At 46.1% G+C, this 25,173-nt stretch overlaps 1 protein-coding gene across 2 annotated transcripts; it reads left to right on the plus strand.

Moving 5' to 3' along the window:
* The first annotated feature begins 719 nt into the window (after positions 1–719).
* ABCF3 (ATP binding cassette subfamily F member 3) lies at positions 720–23,364 on the plus strand. Of its 2 annotated transcripts, XM_081910979.1 has the most exons (21): positions 720–878; positions 3,738–3,885; positions 4,164–4,243; positions 4,839–4,891; positions 5,283–5,380; positions 6,113–6,235; positions 7,597–7,863; positions 10,193–10,273; positions 11,602–11,661; positions 11,983–12,039; positions 12,312–12,334; positions 13,836–13,891; positions 14,059–14,259; positions 16,126–16,202; positions 17,242–17,286; positions 18,639–18,771; positions 19,163–19,251; positions 20,052–20,143; positions 21,288–21,420; positions 21,573–21,660; positions 22,059–23,364. In XM_081910979.1, exons 1-21 carry the CDS (start codon positions 803–805, stop codon positions 22,215–22,217), a joined length of 2,139 nt encoding a protein of 712 aa, XP_081767105.1. In that variant the 5' UTR covers positions 720–802; the 3' UTR covers positions 22,218–23,364. The 2 variants fall into 2 exon arrangements, with proteins under 2 accessions (XP_081767105.1, XP_081767106.1); XM_081910980.1 differs by lacking the exons at positions 720–878; positions 3,738–3,885; positions 4,164–4,243; positions 4,839–4,891; positions 5,283–5,380 and having other exon boundaries at positions 6,113–6,228.
* Positions 23,365–25,173: the final 1,809 nt, after the last annotated feature.

Raw genomic sequence — 25,173 nt, forward strand, 5'->3', positions numbered from 1 at the left:
GCAGTGGAAGACAGGGGTGCCTGGCGTGCTCTGGTCCAGGGGGTCACAAAGAGTCGGACAGGACAACAACGTACGTTATCAAATTCAGGCTGTTGCTGCCATCTGGTGGCCAAATGGAATATGCCAAAACGTACTTATTCATATTAAAACAGTACATCATTCAGTGGACCATAGGGGTTGCTAATTTTGTTGTTTGCCTTACCTCGCATGCAGTGCTATTAGAGCAATATTTCCTAATCTTCCAAAAGCTGACTCTTCTGAATTAAAATCACACACTTCCTTCTTTACACCCCGCCCCCCCCAAAGGTTTGCTTTCAGTGTAGAAGAGCTACCCATTCAGAAAGGAGAAATCAGAATCATAGAATCGTTGTAGAGTTGGGAGGGGTCTCGAGGGTCATCTAGTCCAACCCCCTGCAATGCAGGAATCTCAACCAGGTCATGCACGACAAACGGCCGTTTAAACTTTGCTTTTTAAAAACGTCGAAGGAAGGCGAGTCTACCAGCTTCTGAGGGACTCTCGTTCCAATGTAGAACCACTCTTACTCTCTTCCACCCTTTGGGCCTAGGATCTTGCAGACATGGAAAAGGGGGCCACTGGTTGTATTTGGAGTTGGATGAGAAATGGGGACAGGAAGGCCCCGATCCTTTTCTCTGCCCCCCCCTCTTTCCCAGGGTCCTTTGCGCCCGGCTGCTCTCCTTGCTCCCAAGAACGGACTACATTTCCCATCGAGCACCGCGGCATCGGCCTCGGAGTCCAAAGGCTGCATCCGGGCTCCGAGGAAGGCCCAGAGGCCGGGCGGCGATGGCGGCCTCCTGCGCCGAGATCCTGCGGAGGGAGTTCCCGGAACTCGACGGGGAGATGTTCGATTACGTGACCGGTGAGGCTGAGGCGAGGGCGAAGCGGGGGGGGGCGTCTTTCTCCCCAGCCGGGCTCCCTCAGCGTGGCTGTCCCCGGCTTCCCTCCGCAAGGCTGAGGTGGCCATGCCGAGGGAAGGCGGGCAGCGGGCGGCGCGAGGAAGCGAAGCGGGTCCTTGGCCCTCCGCTCCTTCTTCGACTCTGGCCTCCCCTCATGTCGGCTGGGTAGGATGCGAGGCCCCTATGCGGGGGGGTGTCATGGGCGTAGCCAGGACTTTGGGGGGGCAGACTTCTTGGGGGGGGGCACAACCGGCGTAACTGGTCAATTAGTTATTTCTATTGTTTTTCTTGATGGGGGGACAAGTGCCCCCCTCTGCCACCCCCCCCTTGGCTACACCCATGGGGTGTGTGTGTGTTTGTGTTATCTGGAACGAAGGTCCCAGGTAATGACACCCAGATATCGTACACTGTATTTCATTCTCATATATACATACATACATGTGTGCATATCAATATCCAGACATATGTGTGTCTATACATATACATACATACCTATACATACATATACTCTCACACACACATACAGTAGTCACATGATTGCTCAAACCGCCACAAGGCTTTTTAAAGCTGGAAACATCCTTTAGAAAACGTGCCCACCCCCTTGCAAATCTCTCTTTCAATAATAATTTTAAAAACCTCCTTTCTGCATCCCAATAACCTTTGCCGCTCAGTCCTCCTGTACATTGCCTACTCAGAAGTAACTCCTGTTTGGTTCAGTGGGCACTCCAAGGAATCAAGCACCTTCTCCCCAAATTTGAGCCTAAAGAGACACTTGTGGTTCAGGCTGAGGGGCTGTCAGCCACCCAGTTTAACAAATCAGCAACGCCACCTACCTTGTTTGGCGTTTCAATGAGTTAATTGGATGAGGGGGGGGTTGAGGGGGTCTTCAAAGGTAATGGCAGACTTGTTGTTAAATGACAGGCAAGAAATTATTATTGCATACTGTACAGTATTTATTTATTTTTCCTTGGGGCTCATGACAGCTTGCATATAAAAACGAGAACCACTAAACGAGAACCATGAGGGGGAAATCATTTTAAAAACCAACACTATTAGAAGTAAAATATATATACAAGTAAAGTATATATGGTAAAGTAATATATGCATATATATATTTAAAAGTTATATATGTATATGCTTGGAAAAAATCTATTGGAACCATGCAAACTATCATAATTAAAAACAGTACAGCACCTTTCACTGAAAGCAGTCAGTTCCTAAAAGCCTGTTTGAACAAAAAAGTCTTCACCTGCCAGCTTCACCATTTTCAGCCTGAGGCGAGCAGCCAAAGGCCACATACCAGTGGTGTGGCAGGCCAGAGGCAAAATTCGGCAGAGCAGGAAATAGATCGTGGGCTGCTTATTAACAGGCTTTAGTCTTAGGTCAGTGGTTCAGGATTTCTATCCAACTAGACGTGTTTAAGGGAAGCAAACTTTACTCTTATTTTTTCAGTTTCAGCCCTGATCCTAAACATGCTTATGTGGAAATAAGCCCAATAGATTTCAACTGGATTTACATCCAGATAAGTCGTCGTCTTCTTTGGCGATCATAAGTATGCCTAGTGTTGCAGCTTTGAAACATCACCTCATCTCTGAAGCCTTGAATCCATTCTTTCCCTGATCGGGACTCAGAGTTCCAGAATGATGAAACATTTTGCCTGTTCTTTGTTCTCCTACTTCCTTTCTCCTTTCCTTTCAAGGTCTAGGAGGGTATTTTTCTGGGAAACCATCGCAGGGTATGGATCAGCCAAGGCCCAGAGGCTGCTTCACAAACTGAGGTGTGGTGTGTGGGCAACATTGTATGATGGAAGAATAAATCGCATGGTTGACCCCACCCCCATTACAAACCACATAGTCAAGATCACACTTGTTTCTCTCTGGATTAAGTAACTTTTCTTTGGTTTCATTTCCCAAGCAGTGTCACAGGAAGGCTCATAGAATGATAGAATCATAGAGTTGGAAGGGACCACTAGGATCATGTAGTCCAACCCCATGCAAATCAGGAATCTTTGGCCCAGAGTGGGGCTCAAACCCATGACCTTAATAAATTGAATTACTGCTTACTAACAGACTTGAGTCTTGGGTCAATGGTTCAGGATTTCCATTCAGCAAAAGTGTATATCCACCTAGACAAATTTAAGGGAAGCAATCTTTACTCTGCGATACCCAGCTACCTTCTTTCTCTACCCCTTTCAAGTCATGAAGAGTAAGTTCTGTGGCCATGATGTTCAACTAAAATTGTTCTCCCCCAAATAATAATCTATGAGAAGCTCAGCAACACTGGCTAGGCAGGATAGGATGGGAGAAGCTTAAAGACAGTAAGGCCTCCTTCCTCAGGCATTTTCAATGAAAAGGTGAAGAGGTAAGTATTTTACTCATATCCCAGTTGGTTGGGAATTTTCTCTTCCTATCACTGGAAAACTCCGTCCGTAGAGCATGAGACTCATAATCTCAGGTTCATGGGTTTGAGCCCCACATTCGGCAAAAGATTCCTGAGAATTCTGTGATTCTCTGAGATGAGTGATCATGAAACTCCCCTTGTATCCCAAGCAACAATTTTGTTGTCTGACAGCATGGTGTGGGAAAGTCATCCAACCAAAGGTTCTTTGGTCATGCAAGAGGTGAAGTAAATGTTTAATTATTTATTTAAAAGATTTATGAACCACTCACATAAAATATCAGAGCTGGGTGCAAACTAAAAATAAGTATAAACTATGCACCAGGTTGGAATGTTGGCCCTATTCTTACTGGTAGCTGACTAAGCCCAAAGGAACGGCAAGGGACTCGGCCATGCATTAACGATGCCTCGCATTTCTTTCACAGGGGTCCTGCACAGCGGCAGCTCAGACTTTGAGTCAGTGGATGATCTGTTTGAAGCGGTCGGGGAGCTCTTGCAAGATGTGGCCAGAGACTCGAAGGATGATGAGGACATCCGTGCTATCTGCCAGCGGATGTACAACACTCTCCATATGTATGCTCCCTTTGACTGATACTGAGTGGGTGAAGCTGAGAGCAGGCAGAGGGGACCAAACAAATGGCAATAATGCAGCCAGTGGGGATCTAGATTATGCAGAGATTGCAAGGCTCTGGCAGCTTCTGGTTTTAGGCATGTTTCCTTTTCTATTGCTTTCCCAGGGTTTGAGGGCAGGATATTGGACTGTATGAGGCTGTTTCTGTGAGAAATGTTAATAATGACTGAGAGAGAAACTTTTTTTAGGGTCTCTTAGCTAATTATCTTGTGTCTGGCAGGGACAGCGAAAACTCCCAGGGTAGCAGGCAGGTGCTCCTGGATGCCCCCATTCAGCTTTCAAAGATCACAGACAATTATGGTGAGTAGCACTGGCGGAAGGGCCTGTTGCATCTGGGCTCCCCTACTGGATCAGACCAGGGATCCATACAGCAACTGGCTAGATAGTGGTGCATGAAGGCAGTAGTTTGCCTGCCCCCCTCCCCTGTCCACATGCAACAGGTATACTGTCTTTAGATCTGGAGGTTCTGTTTAGCTGTCATTGGATAGTAGTTGTTGATCAGTCCTCTGTTTAATTATGATATATATATATTTAAAGCTGCCTAAGCTTATTATAGCTCTTTGCTGCAGTAAAATTTGGCTCCTGCAGCCAAACTGGTTTTAAATGTATTGCTCTGTTTTCCTTTGGACCACATCAGTGAGACTGGGAAGCCCAGGATCTCCATGCTCACTGCCCAGACTTCCACCCCGGAGAGGTCACTGTGGCTCTGCTAATACAGCAGTTTGACTTTACTGCCAAAGGCACACTCCATTGTCTCGCGACAGACAGGTGCCAACAGTGCAACAACAATACCAACTACGGTGCTTTATTAAGCAGGATACAGTGGAGGAAGGGACTGTATTGGTGCTGAAGCTCTTGTAAGCAGCATTTTCACTGCTCTCTTGCTTGATTTCAGATTCTGGCTTGGATGTGCTGCCAGGGCTGATGTTGAAGAGAGATCAGAACTCGGTAAGCGAACCAGAGCTGGAGGGTCAGTTGACTTCAAGCTGCTGAGTCAGCTAAGGCTATATTGTTAGAGTAGCAAGGACCCCTTTGCTCTCTAGATCAGGGGTGGACCACATGGTCTCTCCAGCTCCTATCATCCCTGACCATTGGCCATGCTTCCTGGGCTGATGAGAATTGAAATTCAACATTTGGTGGACACCACCTTGCTTACCTCTGGCATGTTGCATCCTGGCTTCCTCTGTCTCCCTCTGCTCCATTTCAGTTCATATATTCCATTCTGCAGTGTGCTGCAGTTGGGTGGAATGGGAGGTAGCATAACTGTGCTGGGGGGGCGCGCAACCTAATCCCAGTGACTCAACCTTTGCTGCTTCTTTCTCCCTCACTTGCACTGCAGATAGTGAATGCCAAGAAGCTGGAGAAAGCAGAGGCTCGCCTCAAAGCAAAGCAGACTAAGAAGCAGGACCGAGATTCTATGAAGTCTGGAAGCCCATTGTGAGTGAAAAGTCTTATCAACCTTGAGCAGGGAGGGCATGTTTCCTGCTTCTCAGACCCCACGGGTGCTTCCTAGGAGGCTGACAGCAAAAACTTCAAAATTCCTGGAGCTGGATGTCGTAGACATGTGCAAAAATTGTGCTGCCAGAGCAGGTTATCTTGCCTTGTATTTTTTGGGTAGACTCAGCTAATCAAAGGTGCTTTCAGAGAGTGCTGTGTGTTGGAGCCACAAGTACCTCACTAAGGGCTTTGCAAGTGCCACCAATCTGCAGATCCCTTTTTAGCCCAGCTATTAGTTTGAGCATGGTTTGGTCAAAATGGCCTTGTGGGCCAAATAGGGAGGCCTGGTGAGCCAGAGGTTCTCTACTCCTGGCTTAGAGTACTGATGCACAGGGTGGAGGAAACACTGAACCAATGGATGTGCCAGGAGGCAAGGAGACTTTGGGGAAGATGGAGTTGGCTGACTGCTTTTCAATAAAAATTACATCCTCAGGGTCCTTGGGAGTTTTCCCTCTCTCAAAATACTAGGTCTCAGGGCCACCAAATGAAACTATTCTTCTCCCTATCCACATATAAAACTACTGTGCCAGGGAGATGGGTTCTAGCCTACATACAAGAATCAAGTTTTCATGGAAGGAGTATGTTGGGGAGGCTGAGACATTCCAAATAATGGGAAGAAATGTTTGCCTTCCCCTGCTTTAATGGTACCTTTTGTTTCTTGCCTGGTGTCAGGGTGCTTGAAGAAGCATCTGCCAGCCAAGCAGCCAGCAAGAAGGAAACTCGTCTCGAGACATCAGGCAAGAACAAATCCTACGATGTACGCATTGAGAACTTCGACGTGTCCTTCGGTGAGCGGTGAGTGCTTGCAGGCTGATGGGCACCCAGAGTTTGTGGGGTAGACATGCCTGTCAGCTGTGAATGGGAACCTCTGAAATGGCAGGTGGTGCTCAGGTTGTTGCCAGGCTTGTCCATGGGGCTGCCTGTATGCAGTTATAGTTTAAAAAACATGATCAATGACTGGAACTGAGCATTGAACATCTTACTAATGCTGAAACAGCCTTTTTCTTGTTGCAATTCAAAGTCCCGGCAGTTATCCTGTTAGAACTCTACCTGGCTTGAGAGCTGGGGAATTTCTATTTTGGTGTCTGTCAGTCTGCCTGTATACTTGGGCAGTCTTTGAAGGCTCTCCTCTGGGTGCCCTCACTGTCTAAAATGATGGACAGCAACTGAGGACGGGGCCTTTGTGGTCGTGGCTCCCCAATTATGAAATGCTTTCCCCTGGGAGCATGATCTAGCACCTTTTATGATGTGTCTTTTGTGCTGGGCATAGGGCATTTTATTTTCCAAGGCCTTCAATCTCTTTTACTGCTCCTGTTTCTCCTTGCTTTTATCTTTTCTGTTCCTGTTGTGTTATTTGCATGTTGTGGCTTTTAGCTATTGCAGGAATGTTTTACACTGAAGGGTGAGGTACACAATTTATAAAATACAGTGGTACCTCGCAAGACGAATGCCTCGTAAGACGAAAAACTCGCAAGACGAAAGAGTTTTTTGTTTTTTGAGTTGCTTCGCAAGACGAATTTCCCTATGGGCTTGCTTTGCAAGACGTCTTGCAAGTTTGTTTACTTTTTCTTAAAACCGTTAATACCCAGGGTGCATTGCTTGAAGAGGTGCAGTTGCGACTTGACTTCGAGGAGCAACTCATAGCATGTGGTGTGGTAGCCTTTTTTTTGAGGTTTTTGAAGACTTTTTTGAGGTTTTTGAATCCGTGCTTCGCAAGACGAAAAATTTGCAAGACGAAAAAACTCGCAGAACGAATTAATTTCATCTTGCGAGATACCACTGTAGTATGTTTGGAAGTTGTTGGGAGGTTAGGAGGCCAGGAGGTGTTTGACAGAATACTAGCTGTGATGGCTAAGCTCTGCCTCTGTAGTTGGAGGCAGAAGGAAGTCCAGCGCTGGGTGGTGTGATGGCTGGATTTATGCTACTTGTGAGCAGAAACTAAAAGCAAAGCAGTAGAAAGGGGATGGGGAGAGAGAGAGAGAGAGCGCTTCCTAAGCTAGCCTACTTGTAGCTCTACCCACAAGGTGTTGACACTCTGCCTCATCTGCTTCCCATGCTTTCTGTAGTTTGGGAGGACAGCAACCTGCTTTGTGCAGAGACTCCAATGGACCAGTAACTCTGACTGTTATAAGGGTCTGTGTGTTCTCTCCTTTCAGTGTTCTCCTCACTGGTGCAGACTTGAACCTGGCATATGGCCGGCGATATGGCCTGGTGGGCCGGAACGGGTTGGGCAAAACGACGTTGTTGAAGATGATTGCCAGCAGTAACTTGCGCATACCCTCACACATCAGCATCCTCCACGTGGAGCAGGAAGTGGCGGGGGATGATACGCCAGCCCTGCAGAGCGTGCTAGAGTGCGATACCACCCGCGAGAGTCTGCTGAAGGAGGAGAAGGAGCTGACAGCCCGAGTCAATTCTGGAAGGTAATTCTAGTCTTGATGCTACCTTCCCAAATTTCTTAGCTCAGACATAAGCGTCCTCTGGTACCGAGCGGACCTTCAGCCGATTCCCTGGTGGCCCGCTGGAATGTGGAGTTAACCAGGGCTATTGACTGTTTGGCTCCGAAGCGCCCTCTCTGATTGCATGGAGCCCGGAGAGCCACGTGGTTTTCCACGGATCTGAGGGCAATGAAACAATCGTTGAGACGGCTAGAGCGCCGGTGGCGGATAACTCATTCCGAATCTGACCGGACACAGGTTAGAGCTCAATGTCGAGCCTACCAAGTGGCGATAGCGACGGCGAAGAAGAATTTCTTCACCGCCTCTATTGCATCTGCAGAAACAGCAGCAGGAGACATTTTCAGGTGGTTCACAATTTAGCCGAACCACCTATAACATCGGGGCCCAGTACGGGCCACATATTCTCCTGCAATGATTTTGCAAAGTTTTTTGCAGATAAAATCGCTCAGATTCGGGAAGAAGTAGACTCCACCGTGGGAGCATTGGCCAGGGCGGGAGAGTGCTAGAGTTCTGTCGAGTCAAGTTGAGTGGGATCAATTCCAATCTGTTACCTCCGAGGATGTGGACAGGCTGCTTGGACGAGTGAAACCAACCACCTGTCTCCTGGATCCTTGCCCATCCTGGCTTATAAAAGCTAGCCGGGAAGGACTGTGCGATGGGCTTCGTGGGGTGGTGAATGCTTCCCTCCGTGAGGGAGCCTTCGCAGACCCACTGAAAGAGGCGGTTATTAAACCGCTTCTTAAAAAACCATCTTTAGATGCGGCCACAATGGCCAACTATCGCCCAGTCTCAAATCTTCCATTCTTGGGCAAGGTGATAGAGCGAGCGGTTGCTGAACAACTCCAGGCACGCCTGGAAGAAGCGGACCATTTGGATCCCTTCCAGTCAGGATTCAGGCCTCATCATGGGACTGAAACTGCCTTGGTCGCACTGGTTGATGATCTCTGGCGGGCTAGGGACAAAGGTGAGAGCTGTTTCCTAGTTCTGCTGGATCTCTCAGCGGCGTTTGATACCATCGACCATAACATCCTTCTGGACCATCTTGAGGGGCTGGGAGCTGGGGGCACTGTCCTATAGTGGTTCCGCTCCTTCCTCCTGGGCCGTGTTCAGAAAGTGGTGGTGGGGGATGAGTGTTCAGACCCCTGGGCTCTCACTTGTGGGGTGCCTCAGGGTTCTGTCCTCCCCCCCATGCTTTTCAACATCTACATGCAGCCGCTGGGAGAGATCATCAGGAGGTTTGGGCTGGGTGTTCATCAGTATGCAGATGATACCCAGCTCTACCTCTCTTTTAAATCAGAACCAGTGAGGGCAGTGAAGGTCCTGTGTGAGTGTCTGGAGGCGGTTGGAGGATGGATGGCGGCTAACAGATTGAGGTTGAATCCTGACAAGACAGAAGTACTGTTTCTGGGGGACAGGAGGCGGGCAGGTGAGGAGGATTCCCTGGTCCTGAATGGGGTAACTGTGCCCCTGAAGGACCAGGTGCGCAGCCTGGGAGTCATTTTGGACTCACAGCTGTCCATGGAGGCACAGGTTAAATCTGTGTCCAGGGCCGCTGTTTACCAGCTCCATCTGGTACGTAGGCTGAGACCCTATCTGCCTGCAGACTGTCTCGCCAGAGTGGTGCATGCTCTGGTTATCTCCCGCTTGGACTACTGCAATGTGCTCTACGTGGGGCTACCTTTGAAGGTGACTTGGAAACTACAACTAATCCAGAATGCGGCAGCTAGACTGGTGACTGGGAGCGGCCGCCGAGACCATATAACACCGGTCTTGAAAGACCTACATTGGCTCCCAGTATGTTTCCGAGCACAATTCAAAGTGTTGGTGCTGACCTTTAAAGCCCTAAACGGCCTCGGTCCAGTATACCTGAAGGAGCGTCTCCACCCCCATCATTCTGCCCGGACGCTGAGGTCCAGCGCCGAGGGCCTTCTGGCGGTTCACTCATTGCGAGAAGCAAAGCTACAGGGAACCAGGCAGAGGGCCTTCTCGGTAGTGGCGCCCACCCTGTGGAACGCCCTTCCAGCAGATGTCAAAGCAATAAACAACTACCTGACATTCAGAAGACATCTTAAGACAGCCCTGTTCAGGGAAGTTTTTAACGTGTGATTTTACTGTATTTTTGGTTTTTATGGAAGCCGCCCAGAGTGGCTGGGGAGGCCCAGCCAGATGGGGCGGGGTATAAATAATAATTATTATTATTATTATTATTATTATTATTATTATTATTATTATTATTATTATTATTCTCTTACCACCCAGAAAACTGACACACTGTTCTTATATCCTGTTTCAGGGGAGAAGGCACTGAAGGCACTCGACTGTCAGAAATCTATGCCAGGCTAGAAGAGATTGAGGCAGACAAGGCCCCAGCAAGGTAAGATGCCACTCATTTTAGTTGTGGCAAATGCATATCTTCAGCCATTTGCTTTGTTGTCTATTAGATGTCAAAGACAGAAATTTTCTGAATGGCTGCCAGGATTTGGGATGTATGATGTTCTAAACCCTGGCTTTCAAATCCAGTTAGGAGGTGCAGTCCTTTTTGCCGGGCTTGTGTCAGTAGGTTGCTTGATGGGGCACCTGTCAACAACCTCAGGGCTGAGGTGAACTCACCATGAATTTGGCTTCTGACCTTGCTGATCTGCCCATAAATTGACCATGATCTGCCCTTGGTGTCCCATGCTGGTCTCCAGCTCTGGCGGAATCGAACAGCTCAAGTCTTCGCCTTTTTACAAAGAGCCAAGCACTTCTCAGCCAGGCGTGCCACAGGGAAGCAGCAGTGGCATAACTTGTTCAACAGGGATGTGTTAGCTGCTCACAAAGCCCAACCATTTGGCCAAGCGAGTCTGGGAGGAGGAGAAGGCTGAGTGCCAGCCACTCTTCTAGCCATGCCTGAGCAGCCACCCACTGAGGCACACTTCTTGCCTGAGGGGTGAGATGGTGGCTGAAGAGGTTGCATGCCAGCCACTCTCCAAGCTGTGCCTCCACCCTCCCTTCAAGACATGCATTTAGGCCTTGGATGTAATTGAAGCAGGATATTAGTATGGTACAGAAAGGGTGCAGGGGTCAGATTCAAGGGCAAGCTGGAACACCTCTCCAACTTTTCTGTTCTCCAACTGCATGCTGGAGTCTTGCTCAGAGGGCCAGGGATTGTATCTCTGCAGTACTGATTACTTTATAATCATTAAAAGAATTACATTTACTTTAAAGGAAATGGGGAGTTTCAACAGTTCCCAGGGTGTGCCTGTGTGGGAACCACAAGTGCACAATCTTGGGGTTCCACTGCAGAAGGAAGGTTGGGTTTAAATGTCAGGAAATAAATAAATTCTGCCAATTGGACTGGCAGCTTCTGAGGCAGATGCCTGTTAAAACTGCTTGGGTAGGAGAACTGCACAACTGATTATCACATTAAGCTTGAGCTGGTAAAGGTAATATTTTGGTGTGAAGCTTGCTGCTGATCTTCCTTTCTTTCTCTGTCTATTTACATTTGAGTAAACTCCAGCACTGCATCTCGGATGGGTGTTGTGCCTTTAAATTTATCGTTAACAGTCTTGAGTGCGTTCAGAGCGACATATAGATCTTTCAGCCAATTGGAACTGCAGAACAGTTTCTCTTCATGGGAAATACTTTGTCCCCCAACTTACTGACTTCATTCAATTATTTATCTTCTCCCTCCCACCCCCACCCCCCCGTGCCACTTTTCAGAGCATCTGTCATTCTTGCTGGGCTGGGATTCAGTGCAAAGATGCAGCAACAGACAACCAAGTAAGTGATCTCTACCAGAGCTTGACTTTTTTCTGCTATGATCTGAGCTGTTGGGAGTCCTAGCTTTTCCTCCTTTCTACCTTAGCAGGTCAGGTGTTTTTTGTGGGTGAGGTGTACATACCAGGTGATGGAAAGCTTGGTAACCACTTGCTTCACATTACAATTTGGGCAGGGGATGTGGGTAGAGAGACAATAGATTGAGCTGGGATGCCTCTAGTTTCCACCTTGTATTGTTGAGAACCGTAAGGCTGCCTGCTGTATCTGTAGGCTGATGGGTGCCCACCTGGCACAGGGAATCTGATGTGTGTTCCTTCTTTCCAGAGAGTTTTCAGGTGGTTGGAGAATGAGGCTGGCTTTAGCTCGTGCCCTTTTTGCCAGGTATGTCTTGTTGATGTGCTGTGTTCTTGAATGGTACAAACTCCTGGGCTGAGTGGGAATTGTCAACCCAGCAAATCTAAGACATCTAAACAAAAACAGCTGAAGTTGGATGGGATAGTCATTGTTGGCTTATGCCATCCCACGTTGTAAGAGAATGCTTTCAAAACAACTTCATAGTAGCCTTCAAACTGAGCCTTAATATTGATTGTCTGCCTCTCTTTTTTGCTTTCTCCATCCCTTTCTCCTTGTCCTGTTGGTTCTGGTGTTCTCAGGCCTGACCTCCTCCTGCTTGATGGTAAGTATTGTCTGGAGGCAAATGGGGGAGAAGAAAGTGCATACTACACAGTATTCTCCAAATGAGAAATGCAATGTTCCACGTGCTGCTACCCTCAATAAACAGCGTTTCCATGCGCTGCTCTGGTTTCGGTGTTCCGTTGCGCCAGAAGTGGCTTAGTCATGCTGGCCACATGACCCGGAAAAAACTGTCTGTGGACAAACGCCGGCTCCCTCGGCCTGTAAAGCGAGATGAGCGCCGCAACCCCAGAGTCATTCACGACTGGACTTAACTGTCAGAGGTCCTTTAGCTTTTTGACCCTCAACTGTTGGGGTTCCGTTGTTCATTTCCAAGTTGATCTTGCCAAAGTTTACAGTGGTAAACTTGCAGTGGTAAATGAAGCAAACAGGTCGCCTCAAAATGATTGCTTGAAGCTATGGTTTGAAGTTGGCTTTCTAACCATAATTTGAAGACTAAAAGAGCAAGATTGAAGGAAGATCTAAATTGAGTCCTGGTCCTCTTGCTCTGAATTAATCCAGTCCAGAGCAAGAGGACCATGACACAATTGATCCAATCCAGATCAACTGGCACCATGTTTCTGTTTGGTTCTGTGTTCTAAACATATATTAAAAGTGTGCCTCCATTTTAATAAGCACTCAAATTTTATTAATGCACATTAGTTTTAACTGGTTAGATGATATTGGCAGTTCATTGAAATATATTAATAGATTGTGGGGCAAAGCCATGTAGACCTTGTACCATCATACAAGTCTGTGCTATAGGGAGGGTGAGCTCATAGTTGCTGCACAGTCTGAAAAAGTCATGGAATGTGATATAAACTCCTAGATCTTGGCCCCAAAGTGGAGCATAGCCTGTTCAGAAGATTGTAAGTGGTGGTCTCTGTTGACCCATAAAACCGGAGAAGACCAAATTACTGTTTAGTCCAACTCTTTTCCAGCAAAGCACGCCCATCTATCCCCAGCAGATCTACTTAGGTCCTCTGGGATCTAACAGGTTGATAAAAAGACCCTCTTTTGGTCCTAGAAATGTGTTTGGTATTTTGGAATTTCTAGGAGTTTGTTTGTTGTTGTTTTTTAGTTCAAGTTCAGAGCTTTTGCATTGTATGCGGACACTTGCTAGTCCTAAGAGAGATGTGTGACCCTTTGAATTATGGGTCTAGCACAGTTGTCTGTAATCAGACCCAAAATACAAGTGAAACCTCTCTACCAAGTCCTCTCAAGGGAAATTTAATTGATGGCACCTTCAGTTCAATGGCCCAGCTAATTTCCTACCATCGCTACTGTTGGTTAGCAGATATCCATGTTGTTTTCCCTCCAGTTCTTGGGGTACTTAAGATGCTTTCGTGGGGGACTGAACCCAGGATGCTTAATTGCACAGCAAGTTACATCATCACTTTGTCGAAGAACTTCCCTCCTGTTTGGAGAACGGGTGCTTTTTAATTGAAATAGTTTCTTAGCTGCTAAGTCCCTTGCCAAAAAACTTGATTTTTGTTCACTTCCAGAGCCGACCAACATGTTGGATGTGAAGGCTATCATCTGGCTGGAGAACTATTTGCAGGTCTGTTGGAAGCTAAAAGAATATTTTTCCAGATTGTGCTTCTGGTTTGCTTTGGTTTGTTTCCCTTAGCATTTTGATGAAAAGTGGGAAGAGGCCATGGTGAGAAATAGGTTAGGTCTGAAATTTTCACACTGCTGAGGTTGCCTCTTGGTTGCTGGCTCTTCCAGACATGGCAGTCAACCATCCTGGTTGTGTCCCACGACCGGAACTTCCTGAACGCCGTGGCCACTGACATCATCCACCTCCACTCGCAGCGGCTCGACAGCTATCGTGGCGATTTTGAGAACTTCGTCAAGATCAAAGAAGAGCGGTTGAAGAACCAGCAGCGCGAGTATGAGGCTCAGCAACAGTATCGAGAGCACATCCAGGTATGGTTCGGGGAGCAGATCAAGGTTTAGGGATATAGCCTCTCTGAGTGGGTCAATATTAAGAGCCTGTCAGAGGGAAGTCATGTAGATTCATGTAGACCCATCTCCTGAGCTTAGAGTGGAGATCCTAAAGCCATCTAGATATTGCTAGACTCCCACCCCCATCCTCCCTGACCACTGCTCATTCTCTGGCTGAGGCTGATAGACCACCACAGTTTCTGTCTCCAGTAAAAGTGAAATTTTTGACCTATGTTGGCATTGTGCAAAATTGATTTTCACATAATTTGTACTGTGGTTTCCAAATTATTTTGCGTAATTTATTCTGGAATTCCTGGCCACGGGGATAAATAAGAAGCTGGAGGGGTGAATGAAGCCCCACCCACCCCTACCCACCGAATTTGGCCACATGCCTCTGACTTCTGAGATTTCAGCAGCCGTTGCATACAGACTTTCAAGCGCGCCTCTGCAGCCCTGCAGATTAGAAACTTGCTTTTAAAAAAGAAAGAAGCATGAGATTCTCAAGAGGCCAAATCCTGTGCCCAGCACAATTCTCTACCCTTTTTCTTTGCATGTGGATTTCAGCATTCAGTACACAGTACTTCACTCATACCTGGGTTAGTGAGTTTAGGTGAGGGCTGTTAGTTTTCTCTGCACCTAATCAAATTAGGAATGCACAGCAGATTTAATCAGTTCTTTTTTATTATTCAAATCTTCACGATAAATCAGTCAGTAGATTTTAAAATTTTTTCTAGATGCAATGTTACAATACTTAATATTTATAAAAGCTGCAGATGGCAAGCACTGGGATTGCCGACCTTTATGGGTCTGTGGGCACATTTGCAGATCGGAGAAACCATATGTGCACCACAACTACCCCACCCCCAAGCCATATTCTCCCTTTCCTAACAGCAATTAGGCTTGGGGGAATGTATGTTCACTTTTTTTCAAGTTAACTCCTCAGCTGTAATGCCTCCCTTGAAATCTCATGAGTATGTGTGGTTGCAACCCTGTATGCAGCAGGGAAGGCCCTATGGGTGCCCGTGCACCTCTGGGTTCTGTGTTAGCATTCCATGCCTCAGTTGATGTCCTGCTGTGACACGTGCACATCACTTAAACCAAAGGATTTGTCGGGGTCCCCCCCCCTTTTAGCATGTAAATCAATGCACAGTGAATTGGTTAAAATTCATATGGTGAATCAGCTCACACATTTTAATCGTGTGACAGCCTAAAATAAATAGAAGATCATTGACGAGAAAGACAGCGTCCTGTGTGCAATGACTCCACGCCGATTACCTTCCCATGTGTACATTTTGTGTGATTCTGCTTCAAAGATCAGTTTCCCCTGCAAAGCATTTGAAACCTTTTTTTGCAAGGTCTGGGGTCACAGAGGTGAGATGTTGAGAACTGGGGTGAGATGGAGGAAGACCACTGGAACCCATTTCCACCCCGACTTGCCAATGTTTCTGAGACTTCACTAGGTACGGCCCACAGGCTTACAATCTTCTGTGTAAACTGGAATGAGAAACATGTGAGTGGGTTTTGAATGATATGCCTATGAGTACACAGAATGTGCTCTGTTCCTCAGGTCCAACCCCCACTATACCTGAGGACCCCCGTATTACTTCAGTGGCACCTGCAAGAAAGCAATTTGACCTACTTCTTAGGCCTCATTGCATTGCAGAGGGTGCCATCCAGGGCAATGCATTTTTGAAAGTACGTCCTGATTAAAATCACCAGGATGCACCTGTAGAAATAACAGTGGCTAGGGTCCACAAATGAGCCATGGTCTTATGACTGAGACTCTGCATGGGGCTTCTCCTACCTGAAAGACTCTGATCTTCCCTTCTCTCTCTCTCTTCCTTTAAGGTCTTTATTGATAGATTTCGCTATAATGCAAACCGGGCGTCTCAAGTGCAGAGCAAACTCAAACTTCTGGAGAAGCTGTGAGTATCCACAACAGTTGGATTGAGCATTATTTGTCAGGGGTGCACAATCATGTTGGTCCATATTTGCATTGCACAGTTCTACCTGGAGATAGACAACTGCCTTTTAACTTTGGGGTTGCAAAGAGTTTTGTTTTCTTAAGTTGTGGGGTGGCACAAAGATGGCGTTAATGAATAAGTGAATGAGTAATTGTAGGCTCTGCAGATTGCTGTTAGGGCAAGAAGGTGGTATAAAATAGTTAAATATATATCCATATATCTATATCAATATCAATAAGCAAAATAAATTGATTGGGGTGATAACAGAGGCCTGGAAGTGCAGGGCCCACAAAGTCACCAAGATATCAAAAGTTCCTTGGACAAGATTTTCTTTTTGGAATCTTTGCAATTTGTATATAGATTGGAAGCCTAAGAATTCCCCACCCCCCAAAAAATATATTACTGTGTTGAACTTAATGAATCCAGGCCAGCATTCCTGCCTTATTATAAACCAAGTGAGGTGAATCTTTTGCTCTCCAAATGTGCCATCATCCCTGGTCATTGACCATGCTTGCTAGGGCTAGTGGGAGTTGTAGTTCAACAACATCGGGGGGGGCAAAGGTTCCCCACTCTTGTTATTAACAGAGAAAACAGGTTGTTTCTGGGAATCTACAGTGCTTTCCAAACTGAGTCAAGGCCACAGGTGGTCCCCCATGCTTTGCTGTCTTTGAACTCATAGACCAGCCTTGCCAGATGTTATTGGGCCCCCATCAGCCCCAGCCAGCATAGTCAATGGCCAAGGATGACTGGAGTGATCATTCAACAACATATGGAGAGCACCAGGTTGAGCAAGGCTGGCTTAGATGCTCTTGCTCAAGTAGTTAGGAGGACTTTGACTTGAAGAGGATGGGGGCAGTCTGCTTTCACTGATTCTGGTGAGTCCGGAGTAGAGGATGGCTCTTTCCATGGGAGGTGCTCTGGTGTGAATGAGGCCTTCCCTGCTTCTAAATTGCTGTGTCCTCTTTTGTTGCAATGGGTCTGACCTTCTTTTGTCTCTTAGGCCAAAATTGAAACCTGTGGACAAAGACTCTGAAGTGATAATGAAGTAAGTGGCTCTTCACATAAATGAGACAGCTGACTTTTGCAGAAGAGGGTGTAGGAGAGCCGGAAGCTCTCTGCCTTGTGAGCCAGAATCATTCTTTTCTTGACCTTCTTGGTCTTGATAAACTCCTCACTTCATGACCACTAAGTCGAGAGTTGGTTGGTCTTGGATACCTTTGTGTGTTCAAGAACTTCTTAGTGGAAAATCAGCTGGTTTAAGAACTTGCATGGGACAGCATATTGTGTTGCATACTACAAATGGAAAGGGAAGAGACCTGCCTTCCCCAACCTGGTGCCGCCTGCAAATGTTTTGGACTACAACTTCCATCATTCCTAACCAGTGGCCATGCTGGTTGGAGCTGATGGGAACTGGAGTCCACTGACATTTGGAGAGCACCAAGTTGGAAAGGCTTTTCTCCATACTTCGAATCGAGTTGAAACCTGGTTGGGATGCAATACCTTAACATATGGGGAAGATGTTCTCCTTCCTCTTCTTTTCCTGCTCCAAAAAATCTCATGTCCACAGATTGGTTCGAGTTTCTCATTTTGGTTCTTCATTTTCTTGGGGGCTTCAGACTGATTCATACCTCAGGCACCTTCTGCAGAGGGTTCTGTGAAAGGGCTTTTTAAAAAGTGGCCTGGATGCAAGTGTGGTAACAGGCTCTTTAGAGAGTGCAGATTCTCTGCATGGCATTTCCTGTTCTGCACTTAGAAGCTCCTGCGGTGGACTTCCATTGCCAGTGACCCAATGACACAGTGTCCGGATCTATAGAGACTTCATCTTTTTCACACTGCTGCCTCACAGATATAGAATTATAGAATTGGAAGGGACACTTCCATTTTCCTCAGATGTCGTGGTGTGGTGGCTCGTGTTCCTGATATGGTCCCTGACCACTACTGTCATAACAGCCCTGAAAAACTGGGATGGCCTGATGGCTAAAGAGATGGAGCTATAAACTGAGAAGACTCCAGTTTGAATCTTGTTCAGTATGCCTCCACTCCCTGCGGCATCTATTACATGGTGGTAACAATACAGACCTGCCTTAGGGAGTTATTGTATGGATTACAATAAGATTATTTCTAATGGTTTATTCCTTGTAACTTAAAGTGACAATTTCCCATCTAGGCCCTGACCTACTTGGCTTCAGCAAATTGGATGTATTACATGCTATTAGACTGTACCTCTAATAATATATGAGAGGTGCTTTGAACACAGAAAGCACTGTAAGTGCTAAGTATTAGGGTCAGAACAGTGCTAAGAATTCAGTAAAATCTTACAGAAGTGTTTTCCCTGCTGCCCACCACTCTCGTTTGTGCTACTTCCTTTTGTGCTCAGTTTCCTTCTCTTTCCTGCAGGTTCCCAGATGGCTTTGAGAAGTTTTCTCCTCCCATCTTGCAACTGGATGAAGTGGACTTTTACTATGAGCCCAACAACTACATCTTTCGCTCCCTCTCAGTCTCAGCCGACCTGGAGTCCCGCATCTGTGTGGTATGGAGAGGGGTTTTCTTTTTTGATTATCTCTATTGAAGTTTTGAGCAGAGAAATGGCAATTAAAATTAAAACAGAGGGTGACAATTGATTTCGCGTTATGATGAATGTTTGATCTGCGCAAGGGTTGCAGCTTGCCAGACAGAATGATCCCCTTTTCTTTTCTCTCCCCACCCCCTTCCTGGCACACTGTTCTAGAAGTTCTCTCTACACACACACACACACACACACACCCCGCTAAGCCAATTCCAGGGGGTGTGCAGGAAAAGGAAATGGGAGAAAGCCCCATTGCATACTTGCATAGGGCTTCCACTAATAGGCATTGTCAGGTGAAACCCTCCCAGAGTTCTGAAGGATGTCCATTCATTTATTCATTCATTGTTTCCCCTAGGTAGGGGAGAATGGAGCTGGCAAGTCTACGATGTTGAAGATCATGATGGGAGACCTGGCACCCGTTGAAGGAATTAGGCATGCTCACAGGTAGCTTCAGCAAAAATAAGGGGGCTTGACAGTGTTATGGGGTGAATGGGTCAAACCACAGAAAGCTGAGTTGTGAATACAACATAGATTCCTGCCAGGCATTCAGGGTATGTGCTTCTGTGTTGCTTTCTGTCTCCAGCAGAATTTCAGTGATGGTATGAACTGCAAAACATAGATGCCGCAAATTTTGAAATGTGGAGCATAGGGATTTTGAAGCTTTTATTAATGGAAGAAGCAAGTTTCTCATCCTTGTGGTGGGGGAGCCACCTTTGGAAATATGGTAGATAGTTCTTGATAAGAACTCAATACATTTGAGGAGCTATCAGAGCCCAAGAGTCCAATTTTCTGAACTTGGCAAAGCTTCTCATCATCCACCTTAAACCCCTTTTTTCTTTAATGTCTTGTTTCTCTTTAATGTCCCTTTCATTCATTACATTGACTCTTTATTGGAAGAGAAATAAATCCAAATGATTTAGGAACTGGAGTGATATGTGGGAATTAATATATGAAACCTACTTTCCACTAACTATTTCAGCATACTGATTCAAATAGATTCAGTAAGAGATCATTTGCCTTGGGCATGGGGGGAATTGTGGAAAATGGATCTCCTTTGGTAGCTGAAGGAGAAACAGTCCATTTGTGCTTTTATACTCTCTCCTCAGGGTCAGGCAACAGCATTTTTGTACATAGTGGAAGAAGAACATTGTTCCTTCACTTAGGTGGTTTCAGAAATGGGGGGTTGTTGCTGCATAATTGCTTCCTGTAATAACACATTCTCTCTCCTCGTTCTGGCTTGGCAGGAACCTTAAGATTGGCTATTTTAGCCAGCACCATGTGGATCAGCTGGATCTCAACATCAGTGCCACAGAGCTACTAGCAAAGAAATTTCCAGGTAAGCTGTAGGGATTCCTGTGGAGTTAGTTGGTGACACATAACAAAAATAAGGATGGGTGCAATATAGCCAGATTTGGGAGAGAAGAAATATACCTTCTTGGCCTTCAGCTATCCAGCCTCTAGGAAAACTTATGCTTTATTGGTGATCTACAAGTAGTTCATCCTCCCCACCCCAGTATTTCACATAGTCACATATATGTGCTTTATACCATATCTAGCTTGAGTTAAGAGCTTAACAGTGTATTACTCTCTCTATTTGTTCAAGTGCATATTGTGTAACTCACCAGATCAGGAAGCCCCAAGTGTCATCTGTTGCCAGATAGTTTCCAAACCCAATTCAAGGTGCTCACATTAGCATTTAAAGCCCTATGTGACTTCTCTGCAAGAGGGGGGGGGCTTGGTAGTTCCGTTTCCCCAGCCACTCTGTGCGGCTTCCAACAGAATATAGAAACATAATAAAATGTAGTTTCTATGTCAGGCAGAAACGCTCCTCTACCCTGACCTTTGAGACCCAAGGTCTATGTTTTCAGGACCTTATTCCTGTGACTAATTTGTTTCGGACTGTTTTTAATATTGAAATTGTTGGAACCTGCCCTGGGCCCTGATGTTCAAGTGCAGGCAATAGATTGAATTAATAATAACAAATAATAATTTTCCCACTGTCCTCCTGAGGTCAGCCACTCAAGAATCCACTTTGCTCCGTAACCAAAAGAGACTGTCAAGCTAACCTGCCATCCCTATCCTAGTAATCTGGGGCCTCTCTTCTTAGCTGTTAAATCCAGTTAACACGTGGTTCTTTCTGTGAATTTGTGTGCCATGAATGCCACACCACTTCTCTAATCCAGTGCTAAGATCACTGTTTTACTAGGCTACCATGGTCTCACCAATCCTGGCAGAGCAGCAGTGCTGTGGTCGTCTCAAGAATATAAGAAGCCTGCTGAGTAGGATCACCTAGTCCAGCAACCTGCTTTTCATTGTGTCCAACCAGATGCCTCTGGGTGGGAGTCCCATAAGCAGGCCTTCTTCTGTAGCTGCTCCCCAGCAATGGGTACTCATTAGCAATGAGAGGTTCTGTTCAGCTAACATGCTGGTAAGTGGCAGCTGCTTCATGAATTTGACACCTTTCGGTATTTGGGTTCCAGGGAAGACAGAGGAGGAGTACCGCCATCAGCTGGGGTGCTATGGAGTCTCTGGCGAGTTAGCAGTCCGTCCTGTTGCCAGCCTGTCTGGAGGCCAGAAAAGCCGAGTGGCTTTTGCTCAGATGACCATGCCTTGGTAACTATGCTCAGATGAGTATGCCCCCCCCCACACCTCTGCTTTCTTTTATAATGACCTCAATCATTGCACAGGAAGGAAGTGCCTTTGTGGCTCGCTTCAGGGATTTCCAACCCAGTGCTACATTCATTGCTTTTTCCTTTTCCTTCCAGCCCCAACTTCTACATTCTGGATGAGCCGACGAACCACCTTGACATGGAGACCATTGAGGCCCTGGCCAAAGCGCTCAACAATTTCCGGGTAAATCTTCCTCCAAGTAGCTGTTGGAGTCTCTGTGCAGAAACACTTACTTCCTGTCCAGCCGTGCTGCTGAGGACTGATGGGAGTTGTAGTCCAAAACATCTGGTTGGCAAAGGCTGTTCTACACCATTTAAATTGCACTATGAACAGAGCTGAGCAGCTTTGCTGCCCTGTTCCTCGGCGATAAGGGAGTCTCTTTTTATTACAACTATATCCCACATTTCAGCCAAAACTGGCTCTCCAAAAAGGAGCTTGCAAGATTTAAAATATGTTGCAAAATCTGCAGAGATAACAGGAGCCCCAGGTTAGCACCTGAAGCTAGCAGGAGAATGGCTGGGAGAGCTGAGGCTGGTACCACATGCTTTAAGTCTGAAGTTTCTTTGTCCTTCTTGTTCCAGGGTGGTCTGATTCTCGTTTCCCATGATGAGCGTTTCATCCGGTTGGTGTGCCAGGAGCTGTGGGTGTGTGGGAATGGCACTGTGCAGCGCATTGAGGGAGGCTTTGACGAGTACAGAGACATCCTGCAAGAGCAGTTTCGGAAGGAGGGCTTTCTATAAAGCAGGTGCCCAGACTGTGTGCGTCAGCTGTTTGGGAGCGGAGTAAGCCGCCCAGCAACCCCCATCATAACCTGATGGTACAGCAGGGGCTTCGCCTACATCGTGTGAACATTAGCTGTGCCTGTTGGGTTAACCCTTCCAACACCCCACCCCGCCCCAGAAGCCAGCACCTGCTGGGGATTGCAGGAGGAGGAGGAAAGCGACCAGAGTTGCCCGTTTTGCTGCTGGATCTGTGCCAAGTCTCTGCTGGGCAGGGACCAAAGGATGGCAGAGAGAGAGGTGGGGAGTGCCCAGTGCTGCTTTATTGGACAGGAGGAGGGGAGGTACCTGCTGCAAGCAATCCCTTCTCTCTCTCCACCTGTCTCCTTGGTAGAATTGAACCTGATGTTCAGTGATGCAATCAGGTGGTTTGTGCGTGTGTAAAATGCTGCTAAATGTTGCACATTGAGTAGCTGCTCCAGGAAAAAGGGTGGAACTTCAAACTTGCCATAGAAATGGTTGGGGGGGTCTTCCTTCTCCCCCCACCATTCCGCAGTAAAGAGGTCCTGCCTCTTCTTCTAACTGTCATACACACAATTCAGATCCTCTTAGGAAAGCATTTCTCTCTTCATGGCTTAGCCTTCAGTTCCCCTTTCTATCCTGTGCAGGTGATGCTTTTGTAGGGTGGAAGGCAGGGAGGGGGGTTGTCTCTCCTCCCTGTCTTCACTCTGGGCTGCGATCTTGGAAATGGGTAGGGATAAGGCGAGAGTTCTTCTGGGGTGGAAACACAACAGTTGACCCCACTGTCTGCCAGAAGGTGGTTGGTGGTCTTGGCAGTTCTGTTGTTGGGGCTTTGGTATAAGCCAGCCTTTGCCAAGCTGGTGCCCTGCAGATGTTTTGGACTACAATCCTGGCTATATTCCCAAAACATATGCTGGACACTAGATTGGCAAATGGTAGCTAAGCTGCTCAAATGAATGGTCCACACATCTGTCCGGTCTCTGAGCTTCTAACGGTCTAAACTCCATGCAGGACTTCCGTTCTGTCCCAGCTAACACACTGTGTCTTGGTAATTAAAAAGAGATTTTTTATGATGCAAGGTAAATTTTCAACGCCCTGATCATCAGCATTGAGGTTGCTCTGTAAATAAAATGGAATCTCTCTGGCATTTTGGAGTTTTGTTTCTTATTTTCAGCATGTGGAACTTTATTTCAACACCTATGATGGTTTTGTTTTATTCACAGCCTGCTCTACATTGAATATTTGCAATTCCAGAACAGGGAACAAAGTAATAAAGATAAGTAGGAAAAGGCAATATACAAACATTACAAAGTCACATAAGCAACAAATGAACAATTATGTCATAAGTCATACAAACAAAACTACACTGTAGGCAAACATTAAAGTTTTCCAATTTAACTCAATACCAATTTAACCAATGGGGGAGGGACCAAAAGTGGCAGTAAGCCACAGTTGGTGTTCCTCCTTCCCATTTCAAACAAAACTCAGGAGCCTCAGCAGCAGTTATAGCTGCTAGGGAGGAACATGCAGTTGGAATTGCTGACTTCTGTCTTCTTCCTTGCCTGCCAGCCCAAACACTGTCCTTCTGAATAGCTTGGGGAGCTATACTCTTTGTCAAGTGCAGGGATGAGCTAATTCCATGCAGTGCAGAATCTCTTGTAGTGATTTTTCTCTTCTTAGGAACCAACTTTAATTTAAAAGAATAAACATACAGTATTTCCTCAAATGTAATATGCACCTTTTTTGGGCCAAATTACATTTTCAAAATTAGAGTGTGCATTAGCTTTGATGGTGCATTAGATTTGTGTAAATATGGTACTATTCTGTCTCTTGAATTAGGGAAGTTAAAGCACCAAAACAAAACCTAAAAACCACCTTCAGTTGGATGTCTATGTCAAGGCTTAAACGTAGGTGGGTGCTGAATGTATTGCGTCATTTAGGTGAGTTCAGGGAGCAATTCTGAATGCAATTGTTTGAATGTGTATATGAATGGACAGGCAAATCTTAAAATGTGGAAGGATCTAGCCTCAATACCTCAAAATGGCCATTTTTTTAAATGCTACCCTTCACATGTGCTGCTTGCGTGGAATGAGAAGCTGGTCCCTTTAAAAATTTGGAATTGGAACATCAATGGGATGAATGACAAAAAAAAGAGAAATAAAATTGAGCAATGTTTGAAAAAGAAAAATCTAGATATTATTTGTCTCCAGGAGACACACGTGGCCAGAAAGCATAGAAAGGTTCTGATTAATAAACGGCTAGGGAACGAATTTGAAACACTGGATAAGGTAAAGAAAAGAGGGGTGGTATTGTATATCAGTAGCAAAATAGAAGCCAAAACAATGTTTAAAGACGAGGAGGGGAGGATGATAGGGGTTAACATCAATTGGCAAGGAGAAAGGATGATGGTAGTCGGGATCTACGCCCCGAATGGTAGCAAAACGGAATTTTTCGAAAGATTAGAAGAAAAACTAATGGAGTATGCAGATCAAAAAATAATCATAATGGGGGATATGAATGCGGTTATTTCATTGGAGATGGATAGACGCAGAGATGGAGGAAGTAAAGAAGGGAAACTACCAAAATCCTTCTTCTCTATGGTGGAGAATTACAATTTAGTGGATATATGGCGTCTTAGACACCCTCTTGAGAAACAATATACTTTTTATTCGGAACCTAACCACTCACTCTCACGACTGGATCAGATCTGGATCTCAAAGGAATTATGTCCAAGAGTTAAATCTATAGAGATAAGACCGAAAGTAATATCAGATCATAATCCAGTAGAGATGGAACTAGAAAGCCTAGAGAAAAGAACATTTAGATGGAGACTAAAAGATTACTTGTTAGATGATCAGAAGGTGGTGGAAAAGGCAAAAAAAGAATTGTCAGAGTACTTTAAGGAGAATTGTGATAAAGGGACAAAAGACAATATAGTATGGGATGCTAGTAAAGC

Source organism: Podarcis melisellensis, assembly GCF_964234715.1.
Source record: "Podarcis melisellensis genome assembly, chromosome: 5".
Classification (NCBI taxonomy): domain Eukaryota; kingdom Metazoa; phylum Chordata; class Lepidosauria; order Squamata; family Lacertidae; genus Podarcis; species Podarcis melisellensis.